The following is a 23489-nucleotide window of genomic DNA, read 5'->3' as shown; positions in this document are numbered from 1 at the left end:
AGAGTGCTCTTAAGGGCAGGTTTTTTTCTTCTCAGCACTTTGAATATATTATGCCACTTCTGGCCTCAGAGTTTCAGCTGAAAAATCAGCTGATAGACTTATGGGGTTTCCCTTTTATGTAACTGCTTTATTTTTCACTTGCTGCTTTAAGATAAAATCTCTTTACCACTACCTTCTACCTTTTTAATTGTTATGTATCTTGGTGTGGACCTCTATGTATTGACTTTATTGGGGGCTCTCTGTGTCTCCTGGATCTAGATGTCTGTTTCTATCCCCAAATTTGGGAAGTTTTCATCTGTAATTTCTTCAAATTTTGCCCCCTTTTCTTTCTGTTCCCCTTTTGGGATTTCTATAATGTGAATGTTAAGTTATTATGTTTGATGATTTTGCTGAGTTCCTATCCCCTTCATATTTTTATTCTTTTGTGTTGTTGTTTAGCTTGATTGCTTTCTGTTACTCTATGTTCCATCTTGCTGATTGATTCTTCTGCCTCCTATGCTCTATTTATTCCCTCTAGAATATTTTTAATTTTGGTTATTGAGTTCTTTACCTCTGGTTGGTTCTTTCTTATATTTTATAGCTCTTTTTTGAAGGTCTCCCTGAGGTCCCCCACTCTTTTTTTAAGTCCAGAAATTATCGTTATGACCATTAATTTGAGTTTTTTTTTTTTTTTAAATCAAGCATATTGCTTATCTCTGTCTCATTTTAGCTCTTTTGCTCTTGTTTTTTCCTGTCCTTTCATTTAGGACACATTTTTCTGTTTCCTCACTTTAAGTAACTTTCTGTGTTTGTTTCTATGTATTAGGAAAGTCAGTTATGTCTCCTGACTTTGAAAGTAGGAACCTTATAAGAAGAGGTTCTGTGGTGCCTGTTTACCAGAAACAGGTGCTTCAGGGGTTTCTCCTATGTGGATTCCATGTACTCTAATGCTGTAGGCTAAGCCTCACTTTCCTTCAGTCCAGTTGGCTACAATGGCCTGTTGGCTAAAATTTGCCTGTTGTAGGCTGGCTTAGGTCACTCTGCTGTCAAGGGGCCAGTCTGGGACTGCCGTGGACTTGCAGTTGGGTGGTATCAGCAGTCAGACAAGATGCCTGCCCTTAACTCATTTGCTGGGGCTGCAGTCACACTGAACTCAGGGCACTCTCCCTGTGCTGCTGAGAGGCTTTGGTTGGTAGGTGAGACCTGCAGACTAACGAGATACCAGCCTCCAACCCATCTACCAGAACTACAGTGACCCCAAACTGTTGGTTTATCTCCCTGTGCTGCCCCCTGGCAGGTTCTTGTTGGCAGATGGGTCTGGCAATCTGATCAGATGCCTGTCCTTATCTATCTGTTTGGGTGGCACACGCATTGATTGACAGGGCACCCTGCACTGCCAATTATAAGGTTCAGCTGTTGGGCCTACAGTAGAACTAATGTGTGTAGTTATCTTCCCTTTACCTTCCATCCTTAGGGCAGGTGTCATTTTGAAGGCAGCCCCTCTAAGTTGGGCATGTTGGATGTGGCAGATCCACAGGAGAATACAAGGGTAGGGGACATGCTGTTGGCAGGGTAGCTGTAAAGTATTTTCACTGGTTCCTATAAGTGCCAGGCTATCTAGGCTAGGGAGGGGGCAAATGGTCCCACCAGCTCTTTTGTTCTTGGGGAAGTCTAAGGATCACTGCTCTCCAGCACATACTCTGAGATTAATAAATAAATCTCCTTCACTATACCCCAGATACTTTTCAAACTGCTGCTTCTATGCTTATCTCAGTGGGATTGCTTGTTTTTCTTGCTCCTTAAGGGCAGGGACTCAGTTTCCTATTGCCCTCTGGCTCTCTTAAACTAAGCCGACTGATTTTTAAAGTACCCCAAATTAAGTCCTGCTGGTTGCACAAACTCACAAAGTTAAACCCTACTGGCTTTCAAAGCCAAATGTTATGGGGCTTGTATTCTCATTGCATGTCCCCCAAGTCTGGGGTAACTTCTCTGGAGTCTCCTTCTCTCTCTTTTCCATGTTTGTGGGGTCCCTCTTATTTGCAGTTAGTCTTAGCAGAAGTTTTGTTTCCCACTGTATCTCCACCCCACCTCCACTTTTCAGTGTGGCCTCCTCTCTATGATGACCTGTGGAAGGTCTCTTCTGTCAGTCTTCAGGTCATTTTCTGGGTTAGTTACACTGACACGGCTACTATATTGGAATGTCCAAGGGAAACTTAGGATCCTCTTACTCCATCACCTTCCCAGAAAAAAATAGGGAAATTAAAGCCTCCCTTTCATGCCTTGTGATTCTGTCAGGCATGGGTTCTGTATTGTCACTTTGTCAAGTAAATTCTGAAATATTGTTACATTTCTTCACTACCCAGAGATCCACTCAGTGTGTGATCAGAAGGGTGTGTTTTTTAAAATGGCAGCCTCAGGGCAATTACCCTCTTTTGGCCAATCAGTTTTGTGTCCACATTAGCTTCAGTTTCCTAAGCCTGGGCAGAGGTGGTGACCGCAGTGGGGGGAGGGAGAATTTTCAGGCAGTGGGGAGCTCTTATATCTCAGGTTAGCCTAATAGCATTCATCAGTACTGAATTTTAGCAGGACCCAGTTCTATTCATCTGTTCACTCCATTGGCCAGTCTAATCTTGGGTGCAGGCTGTAAGAACTGCTTTCACATTAATACTACTTGGGGTGAAATTTGGGTCCTGTGTTGTAGACTTCAGCAGGGCAATAACTTGCTCACCTTGTCTCCAGGCATAGCTGGAGGCTCCATCAAACAGACTTCTCCTCCTCCTGTTAATGGAAGGATCCCAGTCTCTAGGGTGTTTCTCCTTTGAAATGTATCTTACAGGGGCACCTGAGTGGATCAGTGTGTTAAGCCTCTGCCTTCAGCTCAGCTCATGATCTCAGGGTTCTGGGATAGAGCCCTGCATCAGGCTCTCTGCTCAGCAGGGAAACTGCTTTCCCCTCTCTCTGCCTGCCTCTCTGCCTACTTGTGATCTCCCTCTCTCTGTCATGTAAATAAAAAAAAAATAAAATTGTTAAAAAAATATGAATAGCGAAATAAGTCAAGCAGAGAAAGACAACTATCATATGATCTCCCTGATATGAGGAAGTGGTGATGCAACATGGAGGCTTAAGTGGGTAGAAGAAGAATAAATGAAACAAGATGGGATTGGGAGGGAGACAAACCATAAGTGACTCTTAATCTCACAAAACAAACTGAGGGTTGCCGGGGGGAGGGGGTTTGGGAGAAGGGGGTGGGATTATGGACATTGGGGAGGGTATGTGATTTGGTGTGTGCTGTGAAGTGTGTAAACCTGGTGATTCACAGACCTGTACCCCTGGGGATAAAAATATATGTTTATAAAAAATAAAAATTAAAAAAAAAAAAGAAAAAAAAATATGAAAAAAGAAATGTATCTTACTAAAATTCTGTATCTCCAAAGTGCACTTGCTACTCCAATGTGTTTCTCATTAATGATTAAGTGTTGTGTTCCTGTGTGTCTTTTTTTCAAGAGATGAATGTTATAAGACAAGAGTATCATTTACTGAAGGGCTTTGTTTTACTGCTATGGAAACAGGTTTGGCCAAGGTTTGACGACTTGCACAGGATCCCACAGTTCATTAATGGGAGAGTTGGAACATTGATCTCTTCTACCCTGCCTTTCTGTCTCCATGTTATCTTGCTTTAGTTAATGAACCCAAATTTAATAATACCATAAACTTGGGACTTGGGCGTTACAGGCAATGGAAATATTACTAAACATAGTTTTGAGTTTTATTTGCATTTATTCTACATATGAAAGTTTTAAAATCATGAAGCAGAACATTGAAAATCTTGGTAAAGAACATTTTGTTGTGAAACTTTGGAAGAACTTTCAAACTATATTGTCCTTTGTTATTGGCTAAATTTATATTATGTATTAGAAGAAATCTGTGATAAACTTGAAACTCTGGAATTTAATTTCTACTTCTTTTTGCAGCAGCATTATTAGTAGAATTTTGTACTCACTGGTATCATCACTCACGTTCAGGTATGTGAAACCCTAGAAAAGGAGATAATTACACATATCGTTAAATTTGTTTTTTAATTTCTTTTCAGCATAACAATATTCACTGTTTTGCATCACACCCAGTGCTCCATGCAATACGTGCCCTCCTTAATACCTGCCACCAGGCTCCCCCAACCTCCCACCCCCTGCCCCTTCAAAACCCTCAGGTTGTTTTTTCAGAGTCCATAGTCTCTCATGGTTCACCGCCCCTTCCAATTTCCCTCAACTCCCTTCTCCTCTCCATCTCCCCATGTCCTCCATGTTATTTGTTATGCTCCGCAAATAAGTGAAACCATAGGATAATTGACTCTCTCTGCTTGACTTAGCATTAAATATTTTTAATAATAAAGTACCTCAGGGGGGCACATTTTCACTGTCAATATGTTGCTAAAATGTCCTTGTGCCTCATTTAATGTAATTTGTCTTGAAATTTTAGTTTAAGCTGAACATTAAGAATTGCAAAGAAATGGTATCTAAGCCTGATAATAACATATTAGTATATTTTTTCTACCTGTAAAAGTAAATTAATGAAGGATGCTTTTTAAAATCCAAGTGTTTGTATTAAACACTTTATTTGTCTAGAAGTACTCCTAATTCTGGAAACATTCTACTTGGACTTCTCTATGTGACTGTAAGATTTCCGGCCACTATATAGAGTCACGCAAAATACTTGCTTTCTTTTAAATGTATTTAAAATTAAAATTTATTTTTAATTTTTATTATGTTCAGTTAGTCACCATATAGTACAAAAATTATTAAAAATTTATAATATTTCAATTTGCATTGGAATTATAAAAAAGTATTTTGAGGACTAATACATTTATCTTCATAGATTATACAAGTAGTGTAATCAGCTTATGAAGAATGTGTTTAGAATATATGAAAGCAAGATTTAGGAAGTACTTTAGAGTTCAATCATGTATGTATTTATGGAACTGAATTCCTTCCCATGTGCCCAGCACTGTGCTAGAAGCATCTATTAATATATAATCTCACTGATAAAATTTCTTACTAGTCAAAGTGGACTTTTAAGGGCATGTTAGTCATGCTCTCACTTGGTTTTTATTGCTAAATTTGTGAAAGTTAGCAATACAAATGAGATTCTATCTATTATGAGATATTGGTAGAAGCCCCTTAAAAAAATTTCGCATTTAAGCTGACTTTACACGTTGAGACATGTAATTTTAATTCAGGTTGCCTGTGCTATCTTGAAGCATTAATCTGATGTGTCCTTTGTAAAAGGGCATGATAACATGAAATGTTGGTATGGGAATTTTAATTCTCTAACAATTGCTTCCATTGGGTAAAAATTTAGTAATTGTTTTGAGATTCTAAGGCAACACAGTATTCTGTACCAGTGGACAATTTAATCCCAAGTGACATTTTGGTATATATCATTGGCCTAAATGTAGTCTAAGTTTAAGAGTAAAAAACACTTTATCTTTATTCTGTTTCTCTGTTGTAGAATATTTGGAATTATGCTCGTCTTTGTGGATCTGTCTCTCATCATTACAGACCTGATTGTCGCTAATAGCACAACATATATTCCTTTGGAATATCATTCAATTTCTTTAGCTATTGCTTTATTTTTTTTGATGGATGTTCTTCTTCGAGCATATGTAGAAGGGTAAGTTTGATTAATTGTTTAAAAGCATGTGAAGCTATTTTGTACTGCTATGAGCAACATCCCAAAATAATTACCAAGGCAACCCAACAAATGTGTCCCTCTTTATCAAAGTATTTCTCCTCAATGCAAATGATGGGTATTAATCCTTTCTTATGGCCGAGTAATATTCCATTGTATACATGGATTGACATGGATGGAACTGGAACGGATTATGCTAAGTGAAATAAGTCGAGCAGAGAAAGACAATTATGATATAGTTTTCCTTATATGTGGAACATAAGGAATAGCATGGAGGACATTAGGAGAAGGAAGGAAAAATGAAGGGGGTGGAATCAGAGCAGGAGACGAGCAATGAAAGACTATGGACTCTGGGAAACAAACTGAGGGTTTCAGAGGGAGGAGGTTAGGGTTGTTTTAGTCTGATGATGGGTATTAAGGAGGGCATATATTGCAATGAACACTGGATGTTATATGCAAATAATGAATCATGGAACACTAGATCAATAACTAAGAAAAAGAAATGTAAAAAGAAAAGAAAATCTATTCCCCTTGGAGGAATGGTCAACAAGAAAACAATCCAAATTCTAATTTCTCCTGGATTGGGCTTTAGTATTATTGTTGCAGCTGGCACTCTAGTTTCCAACAATATGTTGTAGATCCTTCAACAGGTAAAGATTAAAGAGATTGCAAAGTGGGTCCAGGCAACTATTGTGTCTCTGTGTGCACATTATTAAGAGGAAAATGTGTGTGAGCTATGAATATAAATCTCAACAAGAGTTGAATCTAAATAAAATCTGACAGTGTATCAATACTAGATAATAGGTCATGAACAATCACCTACCTCGGGTTGAAAGAATATTTATGTTGAAGTACATTAAGAGATCTGTGGCATGCTCATCCCATCAGTAAAGCTTGGTGGTCAGGCAGCAGCTGATTTTCTTTGCTTGCTGGATTTATGAAAAGGTGAACGAAGCGGGCCTAGCCCTGGAAGATGTCAACAGTGAGAGTCAGGGACTAATTCTCCAGTCTCATTTCATGTAGAGCATTTCAGAAGGCTACTTGTCTCCTCTTCTGCTGAACTTCTATCCTCCTACTTCAGAACCAAGGACAGTTTTTACCCCTAGGTTATTCAGAGCCTTAGAGGAGCTACCCCTGAATTCAAAGAAGAGTTCCTTGGAGCACCAGTGTTCCTGGCTAAAGGAGCCAGCGTTGGGGAGAAAGGCAAAGTGGTTAGAAGTTCAACTTTTACAGGGGAAATCCCAGCCTACAGGGATTCTACTGTAGGCACAAAGCCAGAGTTTGCAAACCAAATTACTGGACTGCACAATCCTCACAGCCCACTTGCTCTAAGGCTGTGACACATTTAGCTTCTGTTGCTCAGTAATATTGGCAAACAGCCCACCTTTCTCACCCAATGCGTGAAGGTATTGCTTGCCTCTTATTCAATGGTTTGGTTCTATCTCTTACCATACTTAAGTTGCCATATTAATGCTTTTGTCACTTGTATTTATAAAACAAGATACAATTTGGATGTTTTCCTCCTTAATCTAGTCTAGTATGCATTTTAAAGAATCCATTAAACTAGAATTGTTAATGGAATAAGTCAAATAATTTGTTTTTAAAATATCTTTATTTCTTTGGGACAGCACACATTAATATTTTCTGTTTTATACTACAGGATAAAATACTATTTTTCTGATGCACTTAACTTTTTGGATGCTGTCATTATTGTAATGACTCTATTGATTGATATTATTTATATGTTTTTTGACTTTAAGTCTCTTCAAACTACCCCCAGGTAAGATATTTATGTTTATTTCTCTTAAAGTTTAATTTCTTTTCTTTTTGGGGGGCGGGGGTCTTTTTCTGTATTTTTCCTTTTGTATAATCTTTTGAAGTCTGAATGTGCTGATCCTGAACCAAATAAGCTACCAAAAATGAATATTTAGACAAATTTCCACATACTTAGAAACTAAAAGATGGTTGTATTTAGGGAAGAGTGAAGGGTATACAGATTAAGTACCTTTAGCTGAATAAAGAACATGGAGCCTCCAAAGAAGAAAGTTGGGACTTTGCCTCTTGTACTCACTTGAGCTTCTCTACATTTTGAAATTCCCACTGAGGTTTAAGAGGTTATTGCCTTTGTTCTCCTCTAGGATTTTGATGGATTCCTATCTCACATCTAGGTCTTTCATCCATTTTGAGTTTATCTTTGTGTATGGTGTAAGGAAATGATCCAGTTTCATTCTGCATGTGGCTGTCCAACTTTCCTAGTACCATTTATTGAAAAGATGTTTCTTTCCCATTGGAGATTCTTTCCTGCTTTTTCAAAAATTGGTTGATCCTAGAGCTAAGGGTCCATTAAAAAAAAGATTTCATTTATTTATTTGACAGACAAAGATCACAAGTAGACAGAGTGGCAGGCAGAGAGAGAGAGGGGGGGGGAATCAGGCTCCCTGCTGAGCAGAGAGCCAGATGCGGGACTCGGTCCCAGGACCCTGAGATCATGACCTGAGCCAAAGGCAGCAGCTTAACCCACTGAGCCACACAGTTGCCCTTAAGGGTCCATTTTTGGGCTTTCTATTCCATTGATCTATGTGTCTATTTTTGTGTTAGTACCATGCTGTCTTGATGATCACAACTTTGTAATACAGCTTGAAGCCAGGCATTGTGATACTCCCAATGGGCATTAAGGAGGCCATGTGATGTGATGAGCACTGGGTATTTTAGGCAACTAATGAATCCTTGAACATTGCATCAAAAAATAATGATGTATTATATCTTGGCTAGTTGAACTTAAATTTAAAAAAGAAATTCCCACTGAATTCCCATTGAGCTTCAATTACAAGTTCCTTACACATGAAATCCCTGGGTTTTTCCTGTAACCAAGAGAGCACTAGTTTGAACATATCCAAAATTTGGGTGACTCCCAAGATTTCTCTCAGAAAGAACAAATGGAACAGAAAGCAAGGTGACATCGGTAAAATCATGGTAGTGGAATTTTGCAGTAAAGCTAAAATGAAGAAAGCCGAGGCAACATTAGAACTGTTTAGGTATCAGGGAACTAAAATGTGTATGAGAGACTGAAAATGTCCCCCTCTCCCCTGCTTTTCCTCTTGCTACAGTAGAAATGAAGAAAAGGAACATGTATATTGAGATATAGATATAGGGTGGCTCACTCATTAGTCCCAACATCTTGATCCTTTCTGTAGCCCAACAGCTTAGGATTCAATTCATGTCCCAATAAAATGTGATGTCTATCATAGGCTTTTGGAGTTGTTTTAAAATAACTAGATCCAGTATGGTCCTCTGACTGGCAACCTCAGTATCACCAAAGAACTTGCTATAAATGCAAGAGGAAAACCACCTCAGGTCCTACTCCAGACCTACTGAATCATATGCACACTCAAGTTAAAGAAGCACATATTCAAACCACCCAGTTCTCTGCCATCATGTTTTTTTCTGGTGGTAGGAGAGCCACCAGCTAGCACACTTGGGAAATATCTTGATCTGCTGCCTGCCTGATAATGGGTTAGCAGCTGTAGAGAGCCTCATTACTGATGGGAAATACACAGGTGAACAAGAACCATTTTGACAGAAGAAAGTTTTGATGTGAAAATGATGGGGTAATGCTCATCATCTTAAATCACAAAAGTTCAATCCGCAAATTCTAAGTCTATCATATAACTATTTTTCTCCCCCAGAGTTTCTCAACCTCTGCACTATGGGTACTTTGGACCAGAGTTCTTTTGTTATAAGGGCTGTTCTGTGCATTGGTGTTTAGTAGCATTCCTGGTTTCTACCCACTACCTACAAGTAGCATGCCCTCATACAGTGTGACAACCAAAAATATCCCCAGACATGGCCAAGTATCCTATAGGGGGGTGGTTAGGAGACTTGGTTAGGGGGTGTGTGTGCAAAATCACCCCTGGTTAAGAACTACAGCTCTAGGCTTGATCCATATTGACAAAATCCTATTTCTAAAGCAAAAATGAATCTCTTTACCGTTAGATTGACTATTTTCTTTCGACCTCTACGACTTGTCATTCTTGTAAGAGTTTTTCATCTGGCTCATCAAAAGAGACATCTTGAACAGCTGGCCAGAAGGATGGTAAGCAGGCAAAATATGTTTATGATTCAGAATATGTTTGCTTCAGGAAATAATGACAAGAGTTTTAGATAACTATATAATAATCTTTATTTTTATGATGATTTTTCATCTCATAAGTTAATGATTGTTTTCAACTCTCAGGTTTCAGGAAACAAACGGCGGTACAGGAAGGATGGATTTGACCTAGACCTCACTTATATTACCGGTTTGTAAAGTTTAACTGTTGATTTACTTGTATTAACATCAAATATTTCTGGTGTGTGAGTAAATATGTTCATCTTGTTCTTGCGTTGTCTGAGCCATGTTCTTTCAAAGCATTCTTTATTCACGAAGACATGAGCCACTATGGTGGCACAACATATTTGTAGTTTATCCCTGACAATGGAAAATCTGCATTGTCCTCTCAAATCAGGGCTGCTTGGTTACCTTCCAGGAAATTGAATGGATTTCCAGTTAGCTCCCTTTGTTTGGTTTGGAATTTGAGTTCTAGTGTTTTTCTGGGGTACAAGGATTTCAGAAAGACCTGTTCCATTCCAGAAACTGTGGAGAATAAGAGATCTCAGTTTTCTGAGTCAGGAACTCTGGAAGGCACCCCTGAGAGTTCCCACCATTGCTGGAACCCAGATTTCTCATTTTTTTTTTTTTTGTTATCTACTTAGGAAATAAATTCTCACCACTGGTCAACACAAATCTGTCCCATATGGTGGGAACCAGTTGAGTCTTAAGAACACTGTGAGTTTAACGGTCATTATAGCAGATAATTTAATATGTTTTCTTGATTATACTGAGAAGTAGCTTTTTTCTCCATCATTCTTAATCCAGAAAGTTCTTTTCTATGTAAAAGGAGTCCAATTGTATATAAGTTAAGTTCTCATATATTGTTTCACTTTATAATGACATTCATAGTAGTGACTATTTTGGCTTACAGAGCGTATCATTGGCATGTCATTCCCATCTTCAGGAAAGGAGTCTTTCTATAGGAATCCCATTGAGGTAAGTGTATTTAGCAAGTGCTCATAATTCTCAGTAAACATAGACTGTGGAGTCATAAGTTTAATATTGGCCCAGAGATGGCAGTGTTCCAAAAATTTACTCTCTTTCCGGTAAAGAATTATAATGGACTGAGAACAATTAGTTTTTGCTGTGTAATGGACCACCCAAAAAATTAGGGACTTATAACACCAACCATTTACTTCGTTTATGATAATGTGGCTTTTGAATTTAGGTTGGGCTTGACTGGGTGGTTCTGCTGATCAGGGACAAATTTGACTAATCACAGCCGGGCTGATGCATACATCTGCAGGTAGCTACTTGGCATCTGAGGATTGGCTATTCTAAAATGGTGTGGTTGGAGAAGTACCTGGGTGGCACTGTTACTTAAGGATCCAACTCTTGATTTTGGTTCAAGTCATGATCTTAGGGTCATGAGATTGAGCCCAGTGTTGGGCTCCACACGCTCAGCACAAATTCTGCTTGAGGTTATTTTCCCTCTTCCTTTGCCCCTCTCCCTGCTCACTCACACTCATGTACTTTAAATAAATAAGTAAAATCTTAAAAACAAACAAACCAATAAATAAATAAATAAATAAATGGGATGGTTGGATGTCTCCATGTGATGTCTCATGCTCTAACAGACTAGTTCAGGCTTGTTCATGTGGTAGCAGTGGCAAAGGTCCCACAAACAGCAAGCAAAAAAAATACAGAGAGCCTTGACAGCCCAGGTTCAAACTAGTATAATGTGGCTTCTATGTCATTCTGTGGTACAAAGAAAATTTACAATTCAGTCCAGATTCAAGGAGTAGAACAGACTGCATCTCTTGATGGCAGGAATTGCAATAAATTATGGTCATTTTTATAGTCTTATCATAAGAGAAAAGGATGAGAATTCTTTAAATAAAATAAATGTTCTTAGGTTTTAAGTTATAGTGGAAGCATACTGCCTTAGATTCTGTGGATTAAGTTATTTCACCCTTCCATGAAGATGACAACAAAGACAAGGAAGCCACTGCCCCTTTTAAGCCCAAAGCCAAGTCAAAGGCTTAGAAGATCAAGAAAGTGCTGCTTTCTTGAAAGTCATCCACGGTCATCAAAAACAATCGGCAGATCACCTACATTCTGATGTTGTATCTCTGAAGGCAGCCCAAATATCCTCAAAAGAACACCCCCAGAAGGTGGGGTTATGGACATTGGGGAGGGTATGTGTTATGGTGAGAGCTGTGAAGTGTGTAAACCTGGCGATTCACAGACCTGTACCCCTGGGGATAAAAATATAAAATAAAAAATTAAAAAAAAAAAGAACACCCCCCCCCCAAGGAGAAACAAACTTGACCACTATGCCATCATCAATTTCCCCTGATTATGGAGTCAGCCATGAAGAAAATAGAAAACAATAACACACTTGTGTTCACTGTGGAGTCAAAGCCAACAAGCACGAGATCAAACAGGCTGTGAAGAAGCTCTAGGACATTGATGTGGCCAAGGTCAACACCCTGATCAAGCCTGATAGAAGAAGGCATGTATTTCATGGGCTCCTGACTGTGATACTTTGGATGTTGCCAACAAAATTGAGATCATCTAAACTTAGTCCCGCTGGCTAAATCTAATTTCTTTTACCATAACTAATAAATTATTAATTCAAACATAAAATGATGTTTAATATGAAATTCCAGTTAAAAGCCATCATTTAAGAAGTTTGCATATGCTATATATTAGTATAATTTATATTATTATATCAATATGATATAATTATGTATATGTCTGCATATAAGTCTACACATAAACATGCATATATTATTGTGCTTTTGTTGGGGCATAACAAATACTATAAATTGCTCTAATCTTAAGTGGCTCTTGATGAAATTATATATAGGTTATATATGCATTTAACCAACATCCCTATCAATATATAGAACATTTCTTGCTCTTTCTTAGTCAATATCCCAACACACTGGAGGTAATTATTAGTAAAAGTAAAAATTAAAATTAGTAAAAAGTGAAAATTAGTTTTACTTTTTCTTGAATTTCACATAAGTGGAATCATATAATACATCTTTTTTGACTGACATTTTAATTCCCCAAATCTGAGATTCCTTCAATATTGTTGTACAGTTCTTACAACATTTACATATTTATTACTTGTGATAACTTTAGTATTTACTGCTATCTAAAATTCTATATTAAAAGCCCTAGTATTTAGGGGTACCTGGATGGTTCTGTTGGTTAAGCAGCTGCTATCAGCTCAGGTCAAGATCTTGGAGTCCTGGGATCAAGCACTGTGTTGTGCTCCATGTTCAGTAGGGAGCCTTCTTCTCCCTCTGGCCATACCCCTGCTCATGCTTACATGCTCTCCCTCTCTCTCTGTCTCTCTCAAATAGGTAAATAAAATATTTATTATTTTTTTTAAAAAGCCCTGTTTACAAACAAGCATTCTATTTACATACAGGGATCATACAATTATACACCACTTCATGAAGACAGTGAAGGTGTTACATTCTATAACATCTACTTTACAGAAATTTTTAAAATATCAAAAGATACAGCTGAAGAAACAGGTATAAATTTGGGGGCTAGTAATTTTGATAGGGAAGTTGTACAAGTCACATGACTTTTAAATATGTGAATTAAAAATCATGCATTTGGGGTAGTCATTATGCTTTGTGTTGAAATAAAAAAAGAACACTGGCTGTTAAAGAATCATGTTAAAAAATATTTAATGCACTTCAAAATGTTGTACAAATTATTGTGGTTTCTATGCACCCCTAAACCTTTAGTCATCTAGTTCAAGTATATCACTAAAGTGATACATTAATTCTTCCAGTACAATGGCATATTTCATTCTATTGACCATTGCATACTCTAGAATATTTTAGAAAAAAATGTGTAATATTCACAAATATTCTGAAAAACAAGCAGTGCAGTGAACCTGCCTAGTGCTTCTGACATGGTCTCATGTCAGCTTAATAAGTATTCATTCTATAAAATAATAAGCTAATGTTTGAATAATTGCCAAGACAAAAAATATTTTCTCAAAAATCATGAAGTCTTTTTATCAAGCACCACAAAAGGAGATAGAAGAATTTTAGTTTGAACAGATCTCTTGGACTGTGCTTAACCTGGAACTTTAGCTTAGTTTCCAAGATTTCAGAAGGACCAGATCTTGAATTACAGACAGACTCCAATCAAAAAGTTTTGGCTGTTGGGCTCTTTCCATGATTTGGCTGTTGACCATTGACTGATGATGGATAAAGAAGATGTGTGCTATAAATATATAATGGAATATTACTCAGCCATCAAAAATGATGAAATCTTGCCATTTACAACAATGTGGATGGAACCAGAGTGTATTATGCTAAATGAAATGTTAGAGAAAGACAAATATATGATTTCAATTTTGTGTGGAATTTAAGAAACAAAGCATGAACATAGGGGAAATGGAGGAAAAATAAGATTAAAAAAAAAAGGGGTGCCTGGGTGGCTCAGTGGGTTAAGCCTCTGCTTTCAGCTCAGGTCATGATCTCAGGGTCCTGGGATCAAGTCCTGTGTTGGACTCTCTGCTTGTCAGGGAGCCTGTTTCCTCTTCTCTCTCTCTGCCTACTTGTGATCTCGCTCTGTCAAATAAATTAATAAAATCTTTTAAAAAATGGGGAGGTAAACTATGAGAGACTCTGTAGTTCAAAGAACAAACTCAGGGTTGCTGGAGGGGATGTGGAGTAGGGGATGGGTTAAATGGGTGATGGGCATTAAAGAAGGCACTTGTGGGGATAAGCACGGGGTGTTAAATATAAGTAATAGGAGTGCCTGGGTGGCTCAGTGGGTTAAAGTCTCTGCCTTCAACTCAGGTCATGATCCCAGGGTCCTGGGATCGAGCCCTGCATCAGGCTCTCTGCTCAGCAGGGAGCCTGCTTCCTCCTCCCTCTCTGCCTGATTCTCTGCCTACTTGTGATCTCCGTCTGTCAAATAAATAAAATCTTAAATAAATAAATAATTAAATAAAAGTGATGAATCACTGAATTCTACTTCTGAAACCAGTACTACACTATATGTTAACTAACTTGAATTTAAATAAAAAATAAAAATAAAAAGTGCTCGACTTTACAACAGTGTGAAAGTGATAAGCATTCAGTAGACCTCACACTTTGAAGTTTGAAGTTTGATCATTTCCCAGGCTAGTGATCTGCTGTGCAATTATTTTCATCAGCTGCAGTTCCCAGCAGCTATGTGATCATGAGCGTGTACAGTTGATACCCTGACAACAATTGTGTGTCTGTATAGCCATGTTTGTTTTTTCTACTCAGTGCAGTATTCAATATATTACATGAGACATTCAACACTTTACTACAAAATAGACTTCCTATCAGATGATTTTGTCCAACTATAGGATAATGTGTTTTTGAGCACAATTAAGGTAGACTAGGCTGCTTTGTTTTGTTGACGGTTTCCTTTGCTGTGCAGGAGACTTTTATCTTGATCAAGTCCCAAAAGTTCATTTTTGCTTTTGTTTCCCTTGACTTTGGAGATGTGTCTTGAAAGAAGTTGCTATGGCTGATGTCGAAGAGGGTTACACTGCCTGTATTCTTCTCTAGGATTTTGATGGATCCCTGCCCGTGTTGAAGTCTTTCATCCATTTAGAGTTTATCTTTGTGTATGGTATAAGACAATGGTTAAGTTTCATTCTTCTGTACATAGCTGTCCAAGTTTCCCAGCACCATTTATTGAAGAGACTGTCTTTTTTTCCACGGGATATTTTTTCCTGCTTTGTTGAAGATTAGTTGACCATAGAGTTGAGGGTCCATATCTGGGCTCTCTACTCTGTTCCATTGTTCTATGTGTCTGTTTTTGTGCCAGTCCCATGCTGTGTTGGTGATCACAGCTTTGTAATAAAGCTTGAAATCAGGCTATGTTATGCCCCTAGCTTCATTTTTCTTTTTCAACATTTCCTTGGTGGTTCGAGATCTTCTCTGGTTCCATACAAATTTTAGGATTGTTTGTCCCAGTACTTTGAAAAATACCTTTTGGCACTTTAGCATTTTGGCATTGGAGGTATAGATTGTTCTGGGCAGCCTAGATATTTTAACAATGTTTATTCTTCCAATCCATGAGCATGGAATGTTTTTCCATCTTTTGTGTCTTCTTCAATTTCTTTCATGAGTGTTCTGTAGTTCCTTGAGTACAGATCCTTTACCTCTTTGGTTAGGTTTATTCGCAGGTATCATATGGTTGTTGGTGCTATAGTAAATGGAATTGATTCTCTAATTTCCCTTTCTATATTTTCATTGTTAGTGTAGAAGAAAGCAATGGATTTCTGCACATTGATTTTTGTATCCTGCCATATTACTGAATTTCTGTATGAATTCTAGTAATTTTGGAGTAGAGACTTTTGGGTTTTCTACATAAAGTATCATGTCATCTATGAAGAGAGAGAGTTTGACGTCAGAAGATATTTGTAAATGACATTATAGATAAAGGACTGGTATCCAAGATGTATGAAGAACTTCTTAATCTCAACCCCCCAAAAACAAATTAAGTCAAAAAATGGGCAGAAAACATGAACAGATGCTTCTCCAAAGAAGACATACGAATGTCTAACAGACACATGAAAAAAAGTTCAATATCATTAGCCATCAAGGAAATTCAACTTAAAACCACATTGAGATACCTCCTTACACCAGATAGAATGGCAAAAATTGACAAGGCAGGAGACAACAACAGAGAAAGGGGAACCCTCTAACACTGTTGGTCGGAATGTAAGTTGGTACAGCCACATTGGAAAACAGTATGGAGGTTCCTTTATTAAAAATAGAGCTACCCTATGACCCAGCAGTTGTACTACTGGGCATTTACTCCAAAAATACTGATGTAGTGAAAAGAATGGGTACATGCACCCCAGTGTTCATAGCAGCAATGTCCACAATAGCCAACCTATAAGGAGCTGAGATGCCCTTCAACAGATGAGTGGATAAAGAAGATGTGGCTCAAATATACAATGTAAAATTACTCGGCCATCAAAAAGGATGAATACCCATCATTTGCATCAACATGGTTGGAACTGGAGGGGATTACACTAAGTGAAATAAGTCAAGCAGAGAAAGACAATTATCATATGGTTTCACTTATATATGGAACATAAGGAATAGTGTGGAGACCATTAGGAGAAGGAAGGGAAAAATGAAGTGGGGGAAATTAGAGGGGGAGATGAACCATGAGAGTCTATAGACTCCAGGAAACAAACTGAGGGTTTCAGAGGGGAGGGAGGGTGGGGGAATGGCTTAGACTGGTGATGGGTATTAAGGAGGGAATGTATTGCACGGAGCACTGCGTTATACACAAACAATGAACCACAGAACACTACATCAAAAAATAATGATGTACTGTATGGTGACTAACATAACATAAAAAAGAAAAGGTAGGCTAGGCTAAGTTATGATGTTGGGTAGGTTTCGTGTATTAAATGTATTTTTTACTTTTAATATCTTCAATCAAAAAGGGTTTATTGGGAGCTAACCCCATCCCAAGTCAAGGAATATATGTAGTCAGAAAGAAACTGCCTTGAGAGAGATGAACTCAGTGATTATCAATTGAAAAAAAAAGTATCGATTTTATTCATCTCTTAGACAAACAGAAAAATAAAACATTTTCCCCCATGGAATAACATGTATATAATGATATAAATGTATATTATACATAATTTTATAATTTATAATGATATAAATGTATATTATACATAAATATACAGCGTACAATAATATATATTATATATTAAATAATAGTCATAAATATATAATTTGATATTACTATAATAGGATAATATATTTCCCTCTTAGAGTAGTACGTGTTTAAATATGTATCATATATTATGTAGTATGTAATTTATATGTAATTTACAATTACATGTAAATTATATGTAGTATATTCTATTTATAAATACATATTGCATATATATTTATGTATATACTCATCTCCTAAAAACACAAAAATAACATTTCCCCTTAGGATAATATACGTGTATTTATATGTAATATATGTTAAACTACACAATATAGGATATATAATTATGTATATAAAATATGGAGTTATATACAGTACATTTAGTATAAGTTATATGAATATACATTTCATTTATGGACATATATAAATTAATCTTTTATAGAAGCAGGAAAACAAAACCTAGAAAAATAGATGTATATTTAGATATAGTTATATCTAACTATATTTTTATATTTATATATTTATATATAAAAATAAAACATATATATATTAACATGTTCCTATAATCAAATTTAATATACACAGTATATATTTTATATAAGTACATATTTTTAGTTTATACATTATGTAATTATATTATAAATTCTATAAATTTATAAACTAGATAATTTATAATATATCATTGAGTTGTATATTATATATAATAGTTTTTATATAATCATATAACATGTTATATATTTTACATAAAACATATTATATTGAATGGTATATTATGTATATTATATATTACATGGCATATACTATATTACATATAAACACATACTATTCTAAAGGGATAAATTTTATATTTTCCTGTAAGAGATAAATATAGGTAATATGTATTTATAAGTAGTATGGAACTAACACAAAGACATATAATTCATATGGTAAAATGTTGAAACTGACCAAAATATGAAAACTGCTAAAGCTGTCAGAAAAAGACAAGACAAAAAGCTTTCGTGTATATCTATAAACTAAAGGTGACACTCTCCAAAGGTTTAAAAATTGTTATTGCTACTTCCATTTAAAAATTTGAATTATAGGGGTATCTGGGTGACTCAGTTGGTTAAGTGTCTTACTCTTGGTTTTGGCCCAGGTCATGATCTCAGGGTCCTGGGACTGAACCCTGGGTCAAACTCTGGGCTCATGGAGGAGTTGGCTTGAGGGTTCTTTCCATCTCCCTCTGCCCCTTCCACCACTCATGCATGTGCACACTCTTGCACTCTCTCCCTGTCTCAGATAAAAGCTTTTCTAAAAATAAAATAAAAAATTTAATTCTAAATTAAAAAAAAACTATATACAAACCAAAATTTAACCGGTGGCCCCAGCCCCCTCCAAAAAAAAAAAAAAATCAGTACTAAGCAAGACCCAGAACAGTTCATAATTTACAGTTCTGCATGAACAACTCTCTTAGGACTTATCCAATAACGTACTTTATTTTACAATCTGCTTATCTTGTAAAACTAATTTTGCCGACTTTATTTCATTAAAATTTCATACAGTGTAAAAGTAGAACTGTACGTAAATAATCCATCTAGAACTTCTGTAACATCGTCATTTTTTTCTGTAGATGATTCTGAGATTGTCTCATTTTACTGGTATTGGACCTTACTCATTCTTTTGTCTCCTGGCAGTTAGAACTACTGCTTCCAAGGCCTGTATTTTCACTGCCTTCAGGAAATAAATCTTTCTCAGCTTGAAACAGATGAGGTTCATCCATTTGATTATTTTTCCTCAGAAGTTTCATCTCTTCATTCATAGTTAAATTTTCCCAGTCAACATTGAGTATGATCTTTATTTCCTTTATCTGTTTGATCTTCTTTTTCTAACTCCTTTAGATATAAGGTTAGATTGTGTATCTGAGACTTCTACTTGAGGTGGGCCTATATTGCTCTAAACTTCCCTCTTAGAATAGCTTTTGGTGCACCCCAAAGATTTTGAACCATTGTGTTTCATTTTCACTTGATTTCCTCTTTGTCTTTTGTCTTTTGTCTTTCTTTTTGTCCCTTTGTCTTTTCCTTTTTATCTTTTGATTTCCTCTTTAATTTCTTGATTGACCTGTTCATTGTTTAGTAGCATGTTATTTAATATCCATGTATTGGTGATCTTTCCAGATTTCTTCTTCTTGTTGATTCTTAGTTTCATAGTTGTAGTCAGAAAAGATGCCTGCTATGACTTGGATCTTTGTGAATTTGTTGAGACATGTTTTGTGGCCTAATTTGTTCTCTGTTCTGGACAACATTCCATGTGTCCAGAATGTATATTCTGCTGCTTCAGGATGGAATGTTCTGAATGTATCTGTTAATTCAATATGGTCCCATGTGTTATTCAAAGCCATTGTTTCCTTGATGATTTTCTGTTTGGATGACCAGTCTATTGATGTAAGTGAGGTGTTAAAGTCCTCTACTACTATTGTATAACTCTCAGTTACTTCTTTTATGTTTGTTATTACATGCTTTATGTATTTAGGTACATAAATATTTACAATTGTTATATCTTCCTGTTGTATTGTTTGATTTATGATTATATAGTGTTCTCTCTGTCTCTTGTTACAGTCTGTTTTAAACTCTATTTTGTTTGACATAAGTATTGCTATCCCGGCTTTCTTTTCACACCCATTTGCATGCATTCTCCATCTCTTCACTTTCAATGTGCATGTGTCTTTAGGTTTGCAATGAGGCAGCATATAGCTGGGTCTTGGTTATTTTTTCCCATTCCATCTCTTTATGTCTTTTGATTGGAGCATTTAGTCCATTTACATTCAAAGCAATTATCGATGGATATGTATTTGTCATTGTTACTTGTTTCATAGTTGTTTTGGTAGTTCTCTCTTTCTTTCCTGCAGAAGATGTAACATCTTCTGCATATAATAGACCATATTGAGTCAATGGTCACTTAAGTTTGAATTCATTCTTTACTCCTTTCCTCTCCACAATTTAGGTATGTGGTGTCATACTTTACTTTTTACTTTCTCAGTATGCTCACTGTTTTTTATAGTTATACTTACTTTAACTGCTTTTGTGCTTCCCACTTTTCTTACTCCTGCTGATTTTTGAAATTCCATGTTTTAAGCCCCACTGGTTGTAAGAACTCACAAAATTAGGCCCTTCTGGTTTTCAAAGCCAAATGTAATGGGGATTCATCTTCCCTACACGGGGTCCCTGATGTGGAGGTTTGTTTTTCGCCCCTCACCATGCCTGCAGCACCCCTTCCTCCTGCAGACAGTTGTATGGGTCTCTTTAGCTCCAGACCATGTCTCTGTCCTTACTACCCTCTTTCAGTGGCCCCTTCTCTACATTTAGCTGTGGAGTTTGTTCTGCAGTCTCCGTGTCATTTTTTGTGTTATTTACACTGTTGCATTTATTTAGTTTTATCTGTGTGAGGTGATGAGCTGAAAGTCCTCCTATTCTACCATCTTCCCCAGGAGTCTTTGATATTATTTTAAATGGTATTTTAAAGTTTTGTTTTCTTATTGGCTGCTGTAATATCTATATATCTATAAATCTATATCTATATTTCTATATTTCTATATATATCTATATAGATATAGATATCCAGTACACTTCATAAATTCATACATTCAGCAGACACACGAGAAGATACTCAACATCATCCATGACCAAGGAAAATGCAAATCAAAACCACAATAATACCTCACACCTCTCAGAATGGCTAAAATCAACAACACGAAAAACAACAGGTGTTCGTGAAGATGTTGCAAAAAGGAACCCTGTGCACTGCTGGTGGGAATGCAAACTGGTTGCAACCACTGTTGAAAAGAGTGTGGAAGTTTCTCCAAAACAAAAAATAGACATATTCTGTGATCCAGGTATTTACCCAAAGAAAACAAAAGACACTAATTCAAAATGATACATCTAGGTTCATCCATGTTGTTGCAAACGGCAGGATCTCATCTTTTTTATGGCTCAATAATGTTCTTTGTGTATATATACCACCTCTTCTTTAGCCATCCATTTTGATGGACACTTGGGTTGTTTCCATATCTTGGCTTTTGTAAATATTGATGCAGTAATGGTGTACCATAGAGGTACAGATACCGTTGTGAATGAGTATTTCTGTTTTCTTTAGGTAACCCAATAGTGAAATTACTGGATCATATGGTAATTCTATTTTTATTTTTTTTCAAGAACCTCTGTACTGTTTTCCACAGTGGGTGTACCAGTTTGCATTCCTACCACCAGTGCACAAGGGTTTCTTTTTCTCCATACCCTCACCAACACTTATTTCTTATCTTTGATTTTAGCCATTCTGACAGGTATAAAGTGATAGCTGATTGTGATTTTGATTTTGATTTGTATTTCCTTTTCCTCTTTTCATGTCTGTGTTGGCCATCTCTATATCTTCTTTGAAAAAAATGTCAATTCAGAGGAAAAATCTATTCAGGTTTTCTGCCCATTCTTAATGGAATCATATTTTGGGGGGTGTTGACTTGTATACGTCCTTTATATATTTTGAGTATTAACTCCTTATCAGATATATCATTTGCAAATATCTTCTTCCATTCAGAAGGTGGATTTTTAGTTTTGTTGGTGGTTTCCTTCACCATACAAAAACTTATCTGGAATAGTCCTAATATTTTATATTTACTTTTGTTTCCGTTGACTGAGGACACATATCTAGAAAGATGTTGCAATGGCTGATGTCAAACAGTTTACTGCCTATATTTTCTTCAAGAAGTTTTATAGTTTCAGCTCTCACATTTAGGTCTTTAATCCAGTGTATTTATTTTTGTAGCAAAAAGGAACAAAATGATCATTCTTTTGCATTCTTTTAGCTGTCCAGTTTTCTCACCACCACTTATTGAAGAGACTATCTTTTCCCCTAGTGTACATACAGTCTTGTCTCCTTTGTCCTAGATTAATTTTCCCTATTAGTGTCGGCTAATTTCTGGGCTCTCTAATCTGTTCAGTATGTCCATTTTTGTACCAGTACCATACCATTTTGATTACTATAGCTTTATAATATATCTCATAATCTGGTTTGTCTTCAAATTCTTTCATCAGCATTTTATAGTTTTCAGAGCACAGATCTTCCACCTCTTTTGTTAAGTTTATTTCTAGGTTATTTTATTCTTTTTGGTGCAATTGTAAATCAAATTGTTTTCTGTTTCTGCTACTTCATTATTAATGTACCAAAAAAAAACAATTTCTGTGCATTAATTTTGTGTCCTGAAACTTTACTGAATTCATGTATTCTAATTGTTTTTTATTAGGGTTTTAGGTTTTTCTCTGTATAATATCATGTAATCTGCAAATAGTGACAGTAACTTCTTCCTTACCTAATTGGATGCTTTTTTTTTTTTTTTTTGTCTGATTGCTGTGGTTAGAGCTTCCGGGGGTATGCTGAATAAAAGTGGTTAAGAGTGGGCATCCTTGTCTTGTTTCTGATCTTAGAGGGAAAACTCTCAATTTTTCACCATTGAGTATGACATCAGCTGTGAGTTTGTCATATATGACCTTCACTGTGTTGAGGTATGTTCTTTCTAAACCCATTTTTTAGAGAGTTTTATCATAAATGGATGTTGAATTTTGTCACATGCTTTTCTGCATCTGTTGAGATGATTGCATGGTTTTTATACTTCATTTTGTTGACTCGGGGGATTGATTTGCAAATATTGAGCCTTTCTTATGAACCTGGAATAAATCCCACTTGATCATGGTGAATGTTCCTTTTAATATATTGTTAAATATGGTTTGCTAATATTTTGTTGAGAATTTTTGCTTCTGTGTTCTTCAGTGATAATGTTTTATAGTTTTGGTTTTTTTGTAGTGTGTTTGTCTGTTTTGGTATCAGGGTAATGCTGGCCTCATTAGGCTGTACTTCAAAGCTATACTTTCTTTGCTATTGTTTTGGAATAGATTGAAGATAATAGGTATTAACTCTTTTTTAAATATTTGGTAAATTCACCTATGATCTGTCTGATCCTGGAATTTGTTGGGAGTTTTTTGATTAGGAATTCAATTCTGTC

The 23489-nt window shown here is 36.3% G+C and overlaps 1 protein-coding gene across 5 annotated transcripts in view; it reads left to right on the top strand.

The window, feature by feature from the left end:
* LOC123392230 (phosphatidylinositol 3,4,5-trisphosphate 3-phosphatase TPTE2-like) overlaps positions 1-23489 on the top strand; it is a 125955-nt gene that overhangs the window by 69210 nt on the left and 33256 nt on the right. For all 5 annotated transcript variants that reach the window (XM_045080553.1, XM_045080549.1, XM_045080551.1 and 2 more), the window contains 6 exons: positions 3951-4001; positions 5485-5646; positions 7325-7444; positions 9658-9757; positions 9899-9962; positions 10686-10750. In XM_045080553.1, the coding sequence (XP_044936488.1) occupies positions 3951-4001; positions 5485-5646; positions 7325-7444; positions 9658-9757; positions 9899-9962; positions 10686-10750 (562 nt within the window). The remainder of the gene's footprint in view (positions 1-3950; positions 4002-5484; positions 5647-7324; positions 7445-9657; positions 9758-9898; positions 9963-10685; positions 10751-23489) is intronic.

This window comes from Mustela putorius, unplaced genomic scaffold (assembly GCF_011764305.1).
Source record: "Mustela putorius furo isolate JIRA1106 unplaced genomic scaffold, ASM1176430v1.1 tig00000461_pilon_pilon_pilon, whole genome shotgun sequence".
Taxonomy (NCBI): Eukaryota; Metazoa; Chordata; class Mammalia; order Carnivora; family Mustelidae; genus Mustela; species Mustela putorius.
Note: the sequence above shows the minus strand (reverse complement) of the source record. Positions and strands in the feature narration are given on the sequence as shown.